The following is an 18,255-nucleotide window of genomic DNA, read 5'->3' on the forward strand; positions in this document are numbered from 1 at the left end:
GACAAAAGCATCAAAAGAAAGCTGCTCTGGGTTTAGGAGCCACTAAACAGATGAAAGTCTTTGATGCTGCAACTGCCGCAATGATCTTATCCAATTCATGGACGCACAGAAGGTCTCCATTAAAGGGAAAAGATTCCAGGGTCTTCTTGGACTCTGAAGTCCGGAACAAAGTCATAGAGAAGGGGCCGGGGGCAGGACCCCCAACATGGGAAGACCTGGAGCAAGCCAACTGCTTTGCCAGCTAAAACATGGCCTGGGATAGGTTAGATGCCCATGCTGGTTCCTGCAGGGGGTCCGCTGCCAGGGAAGCCAGTCGCTGTGCCCCAACAAAGCCTCGTCCCCAAAGCCCGACCATGACCCTGAGCTGAACATGAAAGTTTTTCCTAACACTTTCTGCAGGAACACAGAAGTGCCCCTCTCCTGGGTAGCCGTGGCTTTCCCCTTGGATGACATAATTCCACCTGAAAATTAGTAGTGGGAATGTACACACACACACACGGCATGTGAAGTGTACAGGGGGAGCACTGAACATATGGAAAACCACAAATAAAAAGTTTTAAGTGGCTATCTAGAAAACTGCTGCAAACAATGGAACAACTATCTAATTACACCTGAATACACTTAGAGATCAGTTCTTACGATTTAGGTTTTGTTTTCTAAACAAGAAAGTACATAATAACCTGCACATACTACCCTTATACAAAATAAGAATAAGCAGGCAATATGGGACATATTCAATTGGGGGCGAGAATAGCAAAAAACCTTCCGAAGTGCTGTCTTCTGCATCTAGTGTCGGGACCCAGTCTCCTGCAGCAGCGTTGAGTATGTAGGAGCTCATTCAGAGTTGGTCGTGAGCGCTGACAATCGACTCGATGTTGCCCCACAGCGCATGTGCACGACGGAGCCAGCTCAGTCGTGCACATGCGCAAGACCCGGCTAACGGCGGACGCTCCGTCGTTAAGGGTCTCGTAGCAGACGGGGCGAGCTGTCGATTTTGAATGACAGCTCGCCCTGTTTGCTGGGCGTGCCCGGCCAAACGGAGGCGTTACAGTCGGAACGCTTGCCGTTTGGAGGCGGCCCCACCTACATCATTGCTGATGTCAGTGGGGAGCTTCCTGCTCCATCAGAGCAGAAAGCTCCCTGGGGCTGACGAGTGCCCAGGCCCTACCCTAGGGTCTGGTCGTAAGCCGCGATGGTCTTGACCATCGCGACCATCACCCATGTCGGTCGTTAGAGCTGTGAGTGTTAACCCACAGCTTAACGATCGACAAGGAGGCGGCAGTTCAGGACGCAAGCGGCTGCCCTGATTCAGAGCAACCGCTTGCATCTAACAACCGCCTCTGAATGAGGCCCGTAGTGTGTGGAGTGTTTATGAGCGAGTGTGTGCCCCCCCCCCCCAGTGAGTCTCCCTCCACCCCCCCAGTGGTTATGCCCCCCTGTAATGTAGTTCTCCCAGCGCACATTTCCCAGCAGCTCTTGTGCCTCCCTGAAGCCCCCGGGACACCCAGCAGCTCCTCCCAAGATGGAGGAGAGGCCACCGGGAGCTTCAGAGACCCCCGGGCAGGAAACTATAAATTTAAGTTTATTTTTGTTACACGGCACCATCACTTTTTTTTTTTTTTCTTTAAACTGGATACCATGGGTGTGTGTATATATATATATATATATATATATATATATATATATATATATCTATCTCTATCTCTAGCCTATCTATATCTATTTATTTTATTTTTTAAAACAAGCCACATGTATAACTATAGCATTAAACTTAGCAATAGAACTAATCACCCAAACTAACAGGAATAGAAATAGATTTAAAAGCAAACAAATTAAAACGCTCAAATCGACAGATTAAAGATATTAGAAACCCTCAACTACACTAGCACCAGAATGTGAGGTAGGGAAAGAAAAACAAAAAACAAAAAAAAAAAACCTATGACCAGGCTGTGCGGCATAGGGAGGCAGGACATTTTCAAAATTTGTCCTTGGTGGTCCAGTGAAGAAGCGGTAGGACTGTGTAATGAGTCCTCATTCCAGTGTATTAAAGTACCAAAAAATCTAAACAGTATTTGACGAGAGATGTTGACAAAAAGGTAGTGTATGCACTAATTGGTTTAAACCAAAAACACTTTTGCAATAAAATAAACACCATGCATCTTCTGCTGACAAGTTAATTTCAAGGCAGAGAATCGCTACCCAAGTCTACAGGTCCATCTCGCAAGCCATCCAATTCATAGAGTCTTCCATTGACGGGGACATAACTGACAAAGTGAAAGGCATCATCATCTTTTGCTGAAGACTTTGCATCAAACTCAAACATTTGTTGTCTGTAAATTTAAGGAAAAGATTGAGGTTAACTTCCAACACACTTCAATCTAGTCAATGAAGCCAAACATAAATAATTAGGTGTGCATCATTTGTTTTATATTCCCCTTTTTAAAAGACTCCATCAAGTAAGCATTGTTCTGGGTATTCAGAAGTATAAATCTAGAATTCAAGTGTTTTAATTAACCCTGATCTAGTTTACGCCTACTACTCTTACTTTAGGTACACTACAGCTATCTCAGAGTTATACGCTATTAACAATCCACCCTCCAACCCTGCCCATAACTTCCCCTTGACTTTATCCATTTTAACCTCTAACTTTACCTCTATACTCCCACCTTCTTGTTTCCCTGCATTGTTGGTCATCTTTCCCATGGCTACACATTTCCACAATGTAGAATTTCTCAAACTAAAATGTATCATTTTTGAATACCATTCACAGCTTCTATTCTTGTGCCCCTAGCACCTGCACTACCCCACTCCTCATCCTGACAAAACCACTGCATAGCCCAGGAACTGGTGCAAAAAAAAAAAAAATCACTGCTGACAACTTCCAGGGTATCATTGAACTCCTTACATGCTCCCCAGCCAAATGGATAAGTGTTACTATTTCAAAATGTACCATCTAGAAGACCCTGTTCCTAGCCTATGCCCCCACCACAACAACTGCATTAGTGTGCCTGCAACTACACGCAATACCCTGGTTTGCTTCAAAACTCACTGGAAGGAAAAGAGTTAGCAGCGCTGTCCAGACCCTTTAAATCGCTTATGTTCCTCAAACAAAATATACAATGTGGTGCTTTTCAGAGCCACTGGGTCTTCAATGGTTTCAGCTACTGGATTTAAAGAGGCAATTATATTCAAAACGGAAACGCCTGGTTTTGTATTAAAATGGAGAACTTGAAACAGCTGAAGATGTGACAGCCTTCTCTGCATAATAAATTCAGCCGCAAGCCTCTAGTATTCCTTTTGGCAAGCGCATTAAGTAAAGTGCATAGAGTATTGAAAGAACTGATCACCAGCAAAATCCTAGACCAGCTTAACAGGAGTCGTGGATCCTAGTTGCTGCTGTTCTGGAGAAGAGCTGGCAGGGAGAGGTCACTTTTTACCCCATGTTGCGGAAGTGTGGCTTCAGAGGTTTTAGAAAACAAAATAGCAGCCAAACAACTATTTATATAGGGCACACATATTACTCAGCTTATCTACTTAGAGTTTTCAACGCACCTCCCTAGCACATTCCAGCAGGCCCCTGCTGTGGTTGGCTCCAGGCTGTACCTAAAAGCCTTGGGTAAATCAAAGGGGGTTGCCACAATAAAAGGGCATAATGCATGGCCCAGGATATCCAGCTCCTAATGTAATTAAGTTAAATCGTTTGTAGTTTTTTCAGGGAGTATGGTCTATGGGCTGACCGACACAACATAGCTAACTGCTAGCAAGTCCTGCTTAGTACAATGGCACACGGTCGCTGCAACTCCTTGGGGTGTTGCCAGACTTGTGTGTCTTCAATACACATAAGTTTATATGAAAGACATGATAGGGAGTCTAGTGGTGCCTATATAAACTACCTGGCGAAACAGAAGATCTTAAAACTCTTTCACACACAGGCAGAGATGAACACAAGATACCTGGTCTGAACATATAGATGCCTTTAACACTGCCTGGGCTAAAATAGGGAGGGGCTCCGTAACAGGAATGCAACAGGTGGTCAACTTTATTTCAGAAATAACTAAAATTGTTAGAACTCCAATGAAAATAATCTAGGCATCCAAGAACAATGTATTAACCTTATTTGCAGTGGTGGAATGACGTCAGGTCGGGTTGCGATTTTGTGGTGGCTAGAAGCTTCACAATATTGCAATGAAAATAACTCTTGAATAATGGGACCATGAAAATTATCATCAACACTATATGACCAATAATTGTTTCTGGTATTCTGTGTGTTCCAGTGGAAATGGAGGAATGAACTTCGTCCACTATTAGCAGTGAAGGGAATCGGTATAATATCCCGGCTGCCGCATGGCCAGGAGTTCGAATCCCGAAAGCGCTAGAAATCCTGATCGTGGTAAGGCAAGTATGTACTAACCTAACCTCCCTAACCCTAACCCTCCTTAGGGGTGCCTAATCTTAACCTCTCCCCCTGTGCCTAACCCCCCCCTTCCCCGCTGCCTAAACCTAAGTCCCCCGGGGGGATGCCTAACCCTAAGTCCCCCCCAGGGTGCCCTAAACCTAACCCTCCCCCCCGCGGCTGTCCGCTCGCAACACCTGGCATCTGCTCGATCGGTATGCCGGGCGCCTGTCTCCCGGCGTCGGGGAAATGAGCGGCGGGATAAAGCAGTCGGGAAGCCGGCTGCCGATTGCATACCGCAGTGAAGTGGGATTACATGTTCGGGTGCGCTAGAGGGGACACCAGATGCATGTTAAATTTCAGGAAATTAAACTAGTCTGAGCAACAATTTATGTCAAAAATATTATATATATATATATATATATATATATGTCAGGTGCATAAATATTGGGACATTGACAGAATTTTCATTTTTTGGCCTCTATTCAACACCACATTGGCTTTGAAACGAAACAAACAAGATGTGCTTTAACTGCAGACTTTCAGATTTAATTTGAGGGTAATTACATCCATATCAGGTGAACGGTGTAGGAATTACAACAGTATCAATATGTGCCTCCCACTTTTTAAGGGGCCAAAAGTAATGGGACTATCAACTCAAAAGCTATTTCATGGACAGGTGTGGGCTATTCCCTCTTTATTTCATTATCAATTAAGCAGGTAAAAGGTCTGGAGTTGATTCTAGGTGTGACATTTGCATTTGGAATCAGTTGCTGTCAACTCTCAATATGAGATCCAAAGAGCTGTCACTATCAGTGAAGCAAGCCATCATTAGGCTGAAAAATCAAAACAAACCCATCAGAGAGATAGCAAAAACATTAGGTGTGGCCAAATCAACTGTTTGGAACATTCTTAAAAAGAACGCACCGGAGAGCTCAGCAACACCAAAAGACCCGGAAGACCATGGAAAACAACTGTGGTGGATGACAGAAGAATTATTTCCCTGGTGAAGAAAAACCCCTTCACAACAGTTGGCCAAATCAAGAACACTCTCCAGGAGATAGATGTATATGTGTCAAAGTCAGCAATCAAGAGAAGACTTCACAAGAGTGAATATAGAGGGTTCACCACAAGATGTAAACCATTGGTGAGCCACAAAAACAAGAAGACCAGATTAGAGTTTGCCAAACAACATCTAAAAAAGCCATTACAGTTCTGGAACAACATCCTATGGACAGATGAGACAAAGATCAACTTGTACCAGAGTGATGGGAAGAGAAGAGTATGGAGAAGGAAAGGAACTGCTCATGATCCAAAACATACCACCTCATCAGTGAAGCATGGTGGTGGTAGTGTCATGGCGTGGGCATGTATGGCTACCAATGGAACTGGTTCCATTGTATTTATTGATGATGTGACTGCTGACAATAGCAGCAGAATGAATTCTGAAGTGTTTTGGGCAATATTATATGCTCATATTCAGGCAAATGCTTCAAAACTCATTGGACGGCGGTTCACAGTGCAGATGGACAATGACCCGAAGCATACTGCAAAAGCAACCAAAGAGATTTTTAAGGCTAAAAAGTGTAATGTTATGTAATGGCCAAGTCAATCCCCTGACCTGAATCCGATTGAGCATGCATTTCACTTCATGAAGACAAAACTGAAGGGAAAATGCCCCAAGAACAAGCAGGAACTGAAGACATTTGCAGTTGAGGCCTGGCAGAGCATCACCAGGGATGAAACCCAGCGTCTGGTGATGTCTATGCGTTCCAGACTTCAGGCTGTAATTGCCTGCAAAGGATTTGCAACAAAGTATTAAAATGTGAAAGTTAGATTTAGGATTGTTTAGTTTGTCCCATTACTTTTGGCCCCTTAAAAAGTGGGAGGCACATATAGAAACCGTTGTAATTCCTACACCGTTCACCTGATTTGGATGTACTTACCCTCAAATTAAATCTGAAAGTCTGCAGTTAAAGCACATCTTGTTTGTGTCAATTCAAAACCATTGTGGTGGTGAATAGAGGCCAAAAACAAGAGATATGGTAAGAACTTACCTTTGTTATCTCTGTTTCTACGAAGTCCATAGGGTCCACAGGGTTGACCTTGGGGTTATAGCTGGAACAGGATCCATGGGCACCACACAGTTAAGCTTTTAGCTCCCAGGATGCACTTGGGTCCTCCTCTATACCCCGCCCCCGAGCCACAGGCACCCCAGTTGGTAAGCAGCCTAGGCCGGAGGAGAATATGGAACAGAGAGAAGGAAGACTGGAACACACAAGAAACCATACTCACAGCAATAGGAGACGGAAAACCGGTGACCAGCCACACAGCCCATTTGAAGCCAGGTGCGTCAGGGCGGGCGCCCTGTGGACCCTATGGACTTCGTAGAAACAGAGATAACAAAGGTAAGTTCTTACCATATCTCTTGTTTTCTACTTCAGGGTCCATAGGGGGTCCACAGGGTTGACCTTGGGGATGTCCCAAAGCAGTACAACTAAGGGCGGGGACGCTCCTGTGCTGAAAGGAGTACCCGGCGCCCAAAGGATGCATCCTGAGAGGCCAAGGTGTCAAACGCATAGAACCTCAAAAACGTTTGAATTGAAGACCAGGTGGCCGCCCTACACAGCTGAACAGCAGAAGCGCCACGTCTAGCAGCCCAAGAGGGACCCACAGAACGAGTGGAATGAGCCTTAACAGAGGCTGGCACAGGTAAGCCCTCCTGTGCATAAGCCTCACAAATAACGGAACGAAGCCAACGGGCTAACGTTTGTTTGTTGGCAGGCCAACCCCTCTTGTGAAAACCAAAGAGGATAAACAAGGAATCAGACTTCCTAACCGAAGCCGTCCGGTCTAAATAAATTCTAAGCGCCCGGACCACATCTAAGGAAGTCTCACCAGCTGAAAGATCAGGGGACTGAAAAGCTGGCACAACAAGTTCCTGATTAATATGGAACTTCGAGACCACTTTGGGCAAAAACTCAGGACGAGTGCGGAGCACCGCTCTGTCCTGGTGAAAAATTAGGAAAGGAGGGCGACAGGAAAGCGCCCCCAATTCAGACACCCTCCTGGCCGAAGCAATTGCCAGGAGAAAAACCGTCTTAAATGTCAGCCACTTGAGCTCCACCGCCTCAAGAGGCTCAAACGGAGGACCCTGCAGGACCCGTAGCACCACCGCCAAGTCCCAAGGAGCCACCGGAGGCACAAAGGGAGGCTGGATCCTGATAACACCTTGGAAAAAGGTGTGAACGTCTGGTAGTATTGCAATCCGCCGTTGAAACCACACGGACAAGGCGGACACATGAACCTTCAGAGATGCAAGGCGTAAGCCGAGATCCAATCCTGACTGAAGAAATTCCAAGATCCTAGAAACTCGGAACACCTGAGGATCATAAAGTCTGGACTCACACCACTGAAAGTAAGTGTGCCACACTCTGTGATAAATCCGTGCTGAAGCAGGCTTGCGTGCCCTGAGCATCGTACCAATAACCGAACTGGAGAAGCCCCGAGACCTCAAGACGGCTGTCTCAAGAGCCACGCCGTCAAAGACAGCCGACCCAGATCCGGGTAAAGGCAGGGCCCCTGAGACAACAGGTCCCGACGTTGAGGAAGAAGGTACGGAACGTCGATGGAGAGGCTCCTCAGATCGGAGTACCAAGGACGTCTGGGCCAGGCCGGAGCTACCAGCACGAGCATGCCGCCGTCCTGCTTGAATTTCCGCAGAACCCGAGGAAGCAGGGATATCGGAGGAAACAGATACGCCAGGTGAAACGTCCATGTCAGCGACAGCGCGTCCACCAGACTTGCACCTGCGTCTCTTGTCCTTGACCCGTAAACGGGCAACCTGTGATTGTGACGGGAGGCCATCAAGTCCAGCTCCGGCAGTCCCCACCTGTCCACGAGTAGCTGAAACACCTCTGGGTGAAGCGACCATTCCCCGGGATGCACGTCGTGACGGCTGAGGAAGTCCGCCTCCCAATTGAGGACTCCGGGGATGAAGACCGCCGAGATCACTGGAATGTGACCCTCCGCCCAAGACAGGATACGAGACACCTCCGACATCGCTGCCCGACTGCGAGTTCCGCCTTGGTGATTGATATACGCCACCGTGGTGGCGTTGTCGGACTGCACCTGTACCGCCCTTCCGTGAAGAGCGGGGCCGGACGACTGCAGGGCCTTGTATACTGCCCGCAGTTCCAGGATGTTGATGGGGAGAAGTGCTTCTTCCGCTGACCAACGACCCTGAAGCGACAAAGAGCCGGTCACTGCCCCCCAACCCCGGAGACTGGCATCAGTCGTGAGCAGGACCCAGTCCGGGACCCAAAATGGGCGCCCCTCGACCAGATGAGCTGTCTGAAGCCACCAAGCCAAAGATAGCCGAACGTCCGGAGACAACACCAGCACCTGAGAGCGGATCCGGTGAGGTAACCCGTTCCATTCTGATAGAATCAGCCCCTGCAGGGGCCGGGAATGGAACTGGGCAAATTCCACCATGTCGAATGTCGACACCATGGACCCCAGAACTCTCATAGCCGAATGGACCGACAGGCGGCAACGGCTCAGGCAACTGCGTATCCGCAGCTGTAGTGAGGCGACCTTCTCCGGAGTCAGGAAGATCCTTTGCTGACGCGAATCCAGCAGGGCTCCCAAATGAACCATCCGCTGTGATGGAATCAGGGAGGACTTTTTCCAATTTATCAACCACCCGTGTGCTTGCAGGCAAGCGATCGTCAGGTGGAGATGTTGAAGCAGTACCTCCGGGGAGCTCGCCAGCAACAGGAGGTCGTCCAGGTACGGCAGCAGCCGTACATTCTGGTTCCGAAGATGTGCGGCCATGACCGCCATAATCTTCGTGAACACCCTCGGTGCCGTGGAGAGACCAAAGGGTAGCGCCCGGAACTGATAGTGGTGTTGAAGGATAGCGAACCTCAGATACCGCTGGTGTGAAGATGCTATCGGAACATGGAGGTAGGCGTCCTGGATGTCCAGGGACACCATGTAATCCCCCGGTTCCATCGCCAGAATGATGGAACGTAACGTTTCCATCCTGAACTTGGGAACTCTGAGGAATTTGTTCAGAGACTTCAAGTTGAGGATAGGGCGATGAGAACCACTGGGTTTCTGCACCAGAAACAGAGACGAATAATACCCCGTCCCTCGTTGTGATAGAGGAACGGGAACAATGACCCCTGCTTTCAGCAAGGACTCTATAGCCTCCTGAACCTGTAACGCCTTGGTCTTGTCCTGAGAAGGACTTGTGCAGAAAAACTGGTGGGGTGGTCTGTGCCGAAAAGACAGGGCGTACCCCTGGGAGACCACTTCTCGAACCCAGGCATCCGTGGTGGTATTGTGCCAGCACTGGGCAAATAGAAGAAGTCGGCCTCCCACTCTGAGGTCCCCCAGAGGGAGGCCCGTCCCATCAGGCCGCAGGTTTATCTTCCTGCTTGGAAGAAGGGCGCCGAGCACTCCAGGCTTGCTTCTTGGGTTTAGAGGCCGTCTTACTCGCAGACTGTCTCGGGAAGGACTGACCTTTCGCCTTACCCTGAACCCGAAAGGAACGAAAAGCCGAACTCCGAACCTTAGCAGGCAGTGCCGCCGAAGGGAGGAAGGCCGACTTGGATTTAGCCAGGGTGTCCACTATTTTGTCCAAGTCCGGACCAAATAGTAATTCCCCATTGAAAGGTAAGGCCTCCAGACCTTTCTTTGAATCAGAGTCCGCTCTCCAGGACCGCAACCATAAGGATCGGCGGGCAGACACCGCTGCAGCCGATACCCGCGAGGTCAGCAGACTAGCATCTAAAGAAGCTTCTCCAATGTAAGAAGCGGCGTCCCTCATTTGTCCCAACAACGCCCGCTGGACATCCGGAGCGTCGTCCGGGAAGGTATCTTCCAATGCATTGGCCCACCCCTCAATGGCCTTGGCCACCCAGGAAATGGCCATGGACGGTCGGGCCACCGCCCCGGAGAGGGAGTAAATAGACTTTAAGCAAGTCTCAACTTTCCTGTCCGTGGGATCCTTCAGCGAGGATATCGACGGTAATGGTAAGGTGGCGCCCCGAGTTAAACGGGTGACATGGGAATCCACCGCCGGTGGAGTTTCCCATTTTTTACAATGTGCCTCAGGGAAGGGGTAATTAGAAGCCAACCGCTTCTGAGGAAGGAATCTCTTACTGGGCGCCTGCCAAGCTACCGCCATATGATCCGTCAACTGATCAGACAGGGGAAACACCGCAGAAGCCACCTTAGTTTTTTTGAAACTAGGAAACTTCGACCTAGGAACCGGTGCCTCATCCTCTATAAGAAGAATAGCTCGCACCGCCCTAACTAGTGCTCGCACATTAATGGACGACTTGGTATCCATTTCCTGGACCGAGGCGTCCGAGTCAGTGTCATCAGGGACCTCCCCATCATCTGAGGAACCCTCTGAGTCCGATACCTGAGCAGCCCGTGCCATGAGTGGGCGTTTAGAAATCCTAGAAGGCATGTCAGTCTGCAACATTGACTGAAAAGCCGAGGAAGCGGCCGCCAAATTTTGCACGGAGTTGGAGAGCACATCCACCCATGGTGGAGGCGTCGCCATAGGGGCCTGAAAAGGTACCACAGGCTGCTGCGGCACAGGGGAAGCCTGTATATACATAGGCAACCCCCCAAAGGGACCAACTGATTGAGACCCAGGAGGACTCCGCAATAACTGCGGGACACCCGGGGAATGGGGGATGGTCGGCTGGGGCACCGCCCTAGTAGGGAGAGCAGTCGGGACCGACAGACGGTCCGCAATAGACACCAGCACTTGAGAAAACATCGCCCACGGTGGTTCCTGCGCCAGAGAAGGTCTGGATGGGCCAGGAGCCACCTGGCATCGACTACACAGGCCATCCTGTGACAAATCCTCCCTATCTACTCCTGCAGAACAGCGTCCGCAGGAGGCCAACACCGGAGCCACTGAGCGCTCAACCTCCTCGTCTGACATGACAGAATATATTATATATCTGGCACCAGGGTAGAAGTAAAACGCACTCACCGGTGTGCTGAACAACAGCCCACAATATGGCACTGAGTAGCACACAACTGTATGTGACGGACCTCACAAATACGTGATCTATATAAGTGAGGTCAGTAGAAACGCCCCTCCCCCACACACCTGCAGGGCTTGTAGGAGAAGTAAAGGGATAGGTATAAGCTGACAGTAAGCGGAAAATAAGCACAGACAGGCAGCACTAGCAAAAAGTCACATACCATGCAGGAAGATATACTCACTGCACCTTTACACTACAATCAACCTGCCCAGATTCAGTGTCTGGGAGGGCTATAGTGCTGTGTACGCTGTCCTTAATCAGGGGAGAGGTACACAGGGGGACCGGTCCGCGTGCTCCCTGAGATCTGCGCTGCCACTGGGAAAATGGCCGCTGGAGACCTCAGAGGAGGAGTGGCCGAGGAATCTGCAGCTCAGCGACGCCAGACTGCGTGCTGAAAGGCGCGCTGAGCTGAAGGGAGGAGCCGCTGACAGGGAAGGCTTTCTCCCCTGGCTGGCCATAACCCCAGGGATGCTGGCTTCCCGCTTGCCGGTTATCCCTGGTGGTCTAGTGGTCCCACGGGTTATGGGGGGGGCCCGCCGCCACTGCCAGCAGCCTCCGGTCTGTCCCCCGGACCGGAGGCTAAAGGACTGCATTTAAGGCATTCCGCGCGCCGCCGCTAGCCAGCGACGCGCGGCTTACCTGAATCCCCGGCGACTCCGGCAGCAGTCCTGGGAGGTAGACAGAGTCCGGCTAGTACGGAGTCTGCCCTCCCGCCGCGATCCCCAGATCAGTACTGGCGTCGCGGCGCCAGTCGGGGATCAGAGCGGCAGCGTGGGCGTCTGTACAGACAGCCCTTCGCTGCCGTCTGTAGTAAAAATAGATTAAAAATAAATAAAATTTAACTTAAAATAAAAGCTTTTGGGGGCTGCTCCTGCAGCCCCCCTGCGCGGTGACCGACTCCGGCCGGGCACCAGCTTACACTGGGGTGCCTGTGGCTCGGGGGCGGGGTATAGAGGAGGACCCAAGTGCATCCTGGGAGCTAAAAGCTTAACTGTGTGGTGCCCATGGATCCTGTTCCAGCTATAACCCCAAGGTCAACCCTGTGGACCCCCTATGGACCCTGAAGTAGAAATATGAAAATTCTGTCAATGTCCCAATATTTATGCACCTGACACATATATATATATATATATATATATATATATATATATATATATATATATATATATATATATATATATATATATATATATATATATATATTATACACATACATTTGGGAGAAGCGCAGACAACAATTGTCCTGAACATGTGGTGGTGTTGTTTTGGTACCTATTGTGCAAGGGCATCCGGAGAACGGTCATGGTCGCTCCTCCATTTATGCTAAGGGTATGAATATTCGGGTTTATACTAAATAGCTGCTTAGCAAAACCGGTGACCCAACAGGTAATGTACTTGTTCTAGCTGCCAATTTGTCATAGCTAGAATAGGGTTAGCCACAGGAAGGATAAGTATGCACATATGGGTGGCCCTGGTAAATTATACTATATGGCACAAACACTGTCTATAGTAGCAGAATTTCTATACAAAAAAGTACTGTACGAGAAAATCTGGTCAAAAAAAAAAATTAACTTGCAGGCATATTCATGCGCCCTAAATTTATCTAGCACATTCATTTGGTGAAAAGCACTTGCTGTTTATTATTTTTTCCCAGTTAAAAAAAAAAACAAAAAAACTCAGCCATTTGACACATTTTAGGAGCCCCAAACATTGGTTTTGGCCACCAATAGATTTATATACTGTAATCCAATATGCATGCACCTGTTAAAGTGAAGAATCAAGTAGAAGCATAGCATTTGAACACACAATGATGTTAAGAAGAAATTATATTCTGTGAGACATTGTGCCTGAGAAGAGCCTCATTCCTTATCTATTTATTCATACAGAATAACTTATGATAGCCAATTAAGGCTATAGTAGACAGTATTCATCCTTTGTATTCAATTCTGATTTATATGACAGGAAGGATAAGAGAGTCTATGATTCTATTCAGAACAGTGGTGTAAAATTTCAGACACTGTCTACGATCAAGGATTTATATTTTCCAAGACTAGACATAGCTAATAAATCTGTCAAACAGATGTCATTTAAATTTAGATCTATAGATACGAATATTCGTTTGTTGATAAGTTAAGCAATACTGCCATCTACTGACAATGTATCTACTGCTTTAAATATATTCATAGATATTATAATTAGATCATATAAGCAAAATTATTGAGAATGTGCAGACTAGATCTTTGTCTCTGCCTTTATTTTGGACAGACAGATTATTTTATCGCGCTCAAATTAACAGAGTGGTTTTGGAAACACACAGGTCTTTTGTATCCCCAATCATTCTCCGGCCGTAAAATGCATTGTGTTAACTGGTGGCTGTTCGCTGTATGTGAGCTGTGGAGGATAAAGGGTCTATTAAGATCAGCATCATCACACCCCAATATACTAGAATACCTATGTAGAATCAGTGCTGTTCTATACCAGTCTATGCCACCGCCATATACATACACCTGTGATACCACAGCATACTTGCACCAACAATTTGATTAAAATCTGTGCCCCACCTAAAGCCAGCACCCTGCTCTGACTTAATAGACTGCTACCCCTCATTTATGTTTGTCCCACATAAGTATGCCAGCACCTATGAATGCAAATACCAGTCTGTACTCACAGAATGCCAGCACTATAGTGCCAATGTCATATCAGATAATAGAGTACTGTGTAGGCAGTAGATTGGTCCCATGACAGTCTTGAAGAAATAGAATGGTACTTGCAGCAACTACTCTTCTAAATATCTAGGCCAGGGGTTCCCAACAACGATCCTTAAGGCACACTAACAGTCCAGGTTTTAAAGGTTAGCCATACTTGAGCACAGGTGACTTACTTAGTACCTCAGTTATTTTGATTTAACCGTCTGTGCTCAAGCATGGAGATCACTAAAACCAGGACGGTTAGTGTGCCTTGAGGACAGAGGTTGGGAATCACTGATCTAGGCAGTAATGGCAGTTTGCACTAGCAGCTGTTACAGGAAGGATATTCTGTACAAGTACCTTAGCCCTGAGCTAATTGGACCAGATGTACCATTAAGTTGTCATTGAAACTTGGCAAATACTAATGATCCAGCACTACTTGTCCATATTGTAATTTTATATTTGTGAGGCATATAAAAAAAAAAAAAAGGGAATACAAGTAAGATCATTACATAGCTTATTGAAAGTTTGAAGGTTCACATACAAGTTAGTAAATCTCAGGAAATACCTTGCAAAGCTGTTGTGTACTTGTCGAATCACTTCAGAGTTGCTTAGTGCCAACCCCTTCATCTAAAAGGGAGAGACATAGGTGAAGTCAGTAATACAAGTTACAGGATTTGTATACAACGGGATGTAGTTCACATCCCGGTGGTCAGGATGCCGGCGCCGCAATACCGACGGTAAGTATTGGTATTAGGGGTAGGGTTAGGTTTAGGCTGTGAGAATGGAGGGTTAGGGGTTTGCGATAGTATACTTACCTGCAGGTATCGGCCATGTAACCCAGTCGAGATGCCGGCGTCGGTACTCTGACCGCCAGGTTCCTGAGCACTGGCATTCCATACCCAACCTGGCAACAACAACTAGCCAGAATCTTAAAGCACTCTAACGATAACATTTGTATGTGCTAAACAGTTCCAGTGAAGCCCTTTCGTCAAAACACGTGTGCGGTCTTAGGAGACCTCTGTAGTGCTCAGGTGTACCCTGCACACCACGCCTAACACCTGCTGATCCTGTGCGTCCACAAGGTATTTTTCAGTCTTTCGGCTGTACCCTCACTGGGTACCTCCACGCGATTACCTTGTGTTGCGGCTGCACCAGGGAAACTTACAGGGAATGGTCCAAACAGCCCCCTCCTACACACTGATTTTCGCTGAGCCATTGTGCCTACTAGCTCTTCACCCGTTCAAAAATCACACACACATTATATATATATATATATATATATATATATATATATATATATATATATATATATATATATATATACATATACACACACACACACACATATATATGCAATGTTTAGGGAAGTCTTAGTTAATAATCAGGATTTCATGCATGGATATATAGTCTGCCCCTTTTTCTTTTTTGTTTGTAGTATCCTTCAAGTCCTGTACTGGGCAAAATCCTCCTCTCTCTTCCGTGTCTTATTAGTAATCAAATGGCCACGATAAATTGGCTGATCACTAGAGGCCTGAGAAAATTAAGGGTGCGAATATGTATCCATGAAAGTTTTATGCTGGTAGAGCCTCAAATGTGCAACAGACATCAACAAAAGCGGTAAATGTGAAAGAGATGCGTTTTTCCACAAGAGAAACATTATTTCTGTTGGATAACTGCAAAGCTATTTTATTATAGAAATTCGAATATGGTGGATTAGCTAAATTTTAAATCACTCATTAAATTACACTTTCTGCGGAATGGGCAAAATTTATTTTACAGTATTGGAATGCTGCTTCCATCACTCTTATTTACATACTCTAGCCAAGTGCATTAGGAAATGGATAGAAATAGATTAAATATAAAAAGTAAAGGCTAAAGCTGGGTACATCGAGTGATCCGGCAGATAAATCTGCAGATGATGGTTGTTCATACACACTGAACCACCATCATCCTACTTCTGTCCGCAAGTCCCACACTGTGAACCCCTCCCCACGGCTTCTGCAAGTGCACTGGCGGTCGGCTGATCGCCCGTACACACAGCACGATGGACAGATATCTTCCATCGGCTGTGCTGCACAGCAGACGCGATATGTTTGGACGTCGTTCAGACATATTGCTGGTACACACTGGCCGACGGGCACACGATAGGCCAATACATCTGCTAGTGTGCACCCAGCATAAGAACAAAACTGTCTGGAACAAACAGCAGCCATAGTTAAAGACAATATAAATGGGAGAATTCAATTGCAGGCGAAGGGTGCGTATTGCTGTTGCCACTGCATTTAAACACCGGCAATGGCAGCTCGTCTCTCACCCTCGTTCAGCCAGCCGAATGCTTGATTCGCTCAAAGGTGCTCGGTACCCTATAGGGATGCAAACACTTTTATGCGAGATCCCACTGCCATTAAGATTCAGACTGGCGAATGGATTCGCCCTTACTTGAATTCCCCCCATAGTGTTTTATATACTATTGAAAGACAATTTTCAGTGTAATGAACTTCAAAGACTATCAATTGGATTCATGTATCAAGTAGTCATTTTTTCCATGTTACAAGAACTCAGTGTTAAAAGTCTGACAATATGATAATGCAACAAGATTGACCAGATACTTACAGCTGCATCAAAACTTTGCGTGAACTCTTTGAATTCTGACAGGGTTTCTCCTAATTCTATATCCGGGTGCAGTGTATTCAGCAAAATACTGACAATTGCTTGTGTGGCACATGCGTTATTTATTACCTAGTTAGAAGGAAGAGGGTGAAAAAAACAAAAACTATTCTGGTTATCAACTGTGGCTCAAACTATTATAAACCGAGCAGAAAAGGGCCATGTAAAAATAAAAAAAAATAAAACCATCTGCAGATCCTTATATAGGGCCTGATTTAGAGACTGATGCAATGCTCAAATTCTAGCAGAACGAGCATTTGCTATTACGCATGCGTGAACGCTGCAATTGCATTGCGATTACACTCCTATACAGGAACCGCATGTAAAGTGAGCATCAGGTAGTCCTCATTTGGGGGTGGTAACGGGGGCATAAAAAAAAAATAAAAAATAATAATAATGAAGGCGCGCTGGACCATTTGAATGCCATTTCGTGGGCGTGCATAAATTAGCCATTACGTTCTCCAGCGCAGCATGAGACCTCTCTGCATGTCAGGAGAGCTGCAGTGTTTGAGGCTAGTCAGACTTGCCTTACATGCTGTGCTTCCATAGTACTGATGTTTATCCCATTACACGTCATACGGATATGAGAAGGCAGCAGTGGGCCTCCCTATGCTTGGCTGTGGTTTGGAAGGCATTAGCATATTTTAGTCACTGCGATCCGTAAGAGAATCAATTGATTGCATTACCGTCAGCCTCTGAACAAGGTCCATATAAATGAAAATTAGCTACACATACTCTATTGGATCACTATAATCACTTCTTATGCCACCATAATGTATGTGTTGGAATGTGTACCTGCCATTTTGAATAGTTAGCTAATTGGTCTGTGGTGATTTCAAGAAGTACATTAAACAAAATTTAAGAAAAAAAAAAATAATAATTTTTTTTTAAATTAAGGACGTCCGATGTAAACAAGTAATAAAAACTGGACAGTGCTGAACAACTAAATGAACCACACCACTAAACAGAAATACGGTTTAGAATTTTGGTATTTTAGTAGTCACTTTTGGCTACACTGCAGGCAGTTTATTCGGTTGGTAAAAGGCAGGGTGGTCCTCTCCTCACTGCATTTTCCATTCTTGAAAATCATACTCTTGATTTCAAAATCACTACCCAAGATCATGGCCATTTTCAAATCAAACCCAAACACACTTCAATAATTGAGTAATCTTCCCAATATTGGTTATGATAGAGTGGCTGATGCAGAGATGAACGTATGCCTGTTGGCGTAGTGTCTTGCATGTTTTCACACTGCACATGCTCTGGAACTGAGAGCACAGGTACAGTGCAGCCGGAAAGTATTCACAGCGCTTCACTTTTCCCACATTTTGTTATGTTACAGCCTTATTCCAAAATTTAAGAAATTAATTTTTGTTATCAAAATTCTATATACAATACCCCATAATGATAACATGTCAAGTTTGAGATT

General features: G+C 46.4%; 1 protein-coding gene across 1 annotated transcript in view; it reads right to left on the reverse strand.

Annotated features, from left to right (window-relative positions):
- UCHL5 (ubiquitin C-terminal hydrolase L5) overlaps positions 1 to 18,255 on the reverse strand; it is a 96,995-nt gene that overhangs the window by 48,770 nt on the left and 29,970 nt on the right. Inside the window, exons 4-6 of the mRNA XM_088481202.1 lie at positions 16,773 to 16,898; positions 14,725 to 14,786; positions 2,200 to 2,330 (exon numbers count right to left, since the gene is read on the reverse strand). Coding sequence (XP_088337328.1) covers positions 2,200 to 2,330; positions 14,725 to 14,786; positions 16,773 to 16,898 — 319 coding nt within the window. The remainder of the gene's footprint in view (positions 1 to 2,199; positions 2,331 to 14,724; positions 14,787 to 16,772; positions 16,899 to 18,255) is intronic.

This window comes from Taudactylus pleione, unplaced genomic scaffold (assembly GCF_031769625.1).
Source record: "Taudactylus pleione unplaced genomic scaffold, aTauple2 ptg000266l, whole genome shotgun sequence".
Lineage (NCBI taxonomy): Eukaryota > Metazoa > Chordata > Amphibia > Anura > Myobatrachidae > Taudactylus > Taudactylus pleione.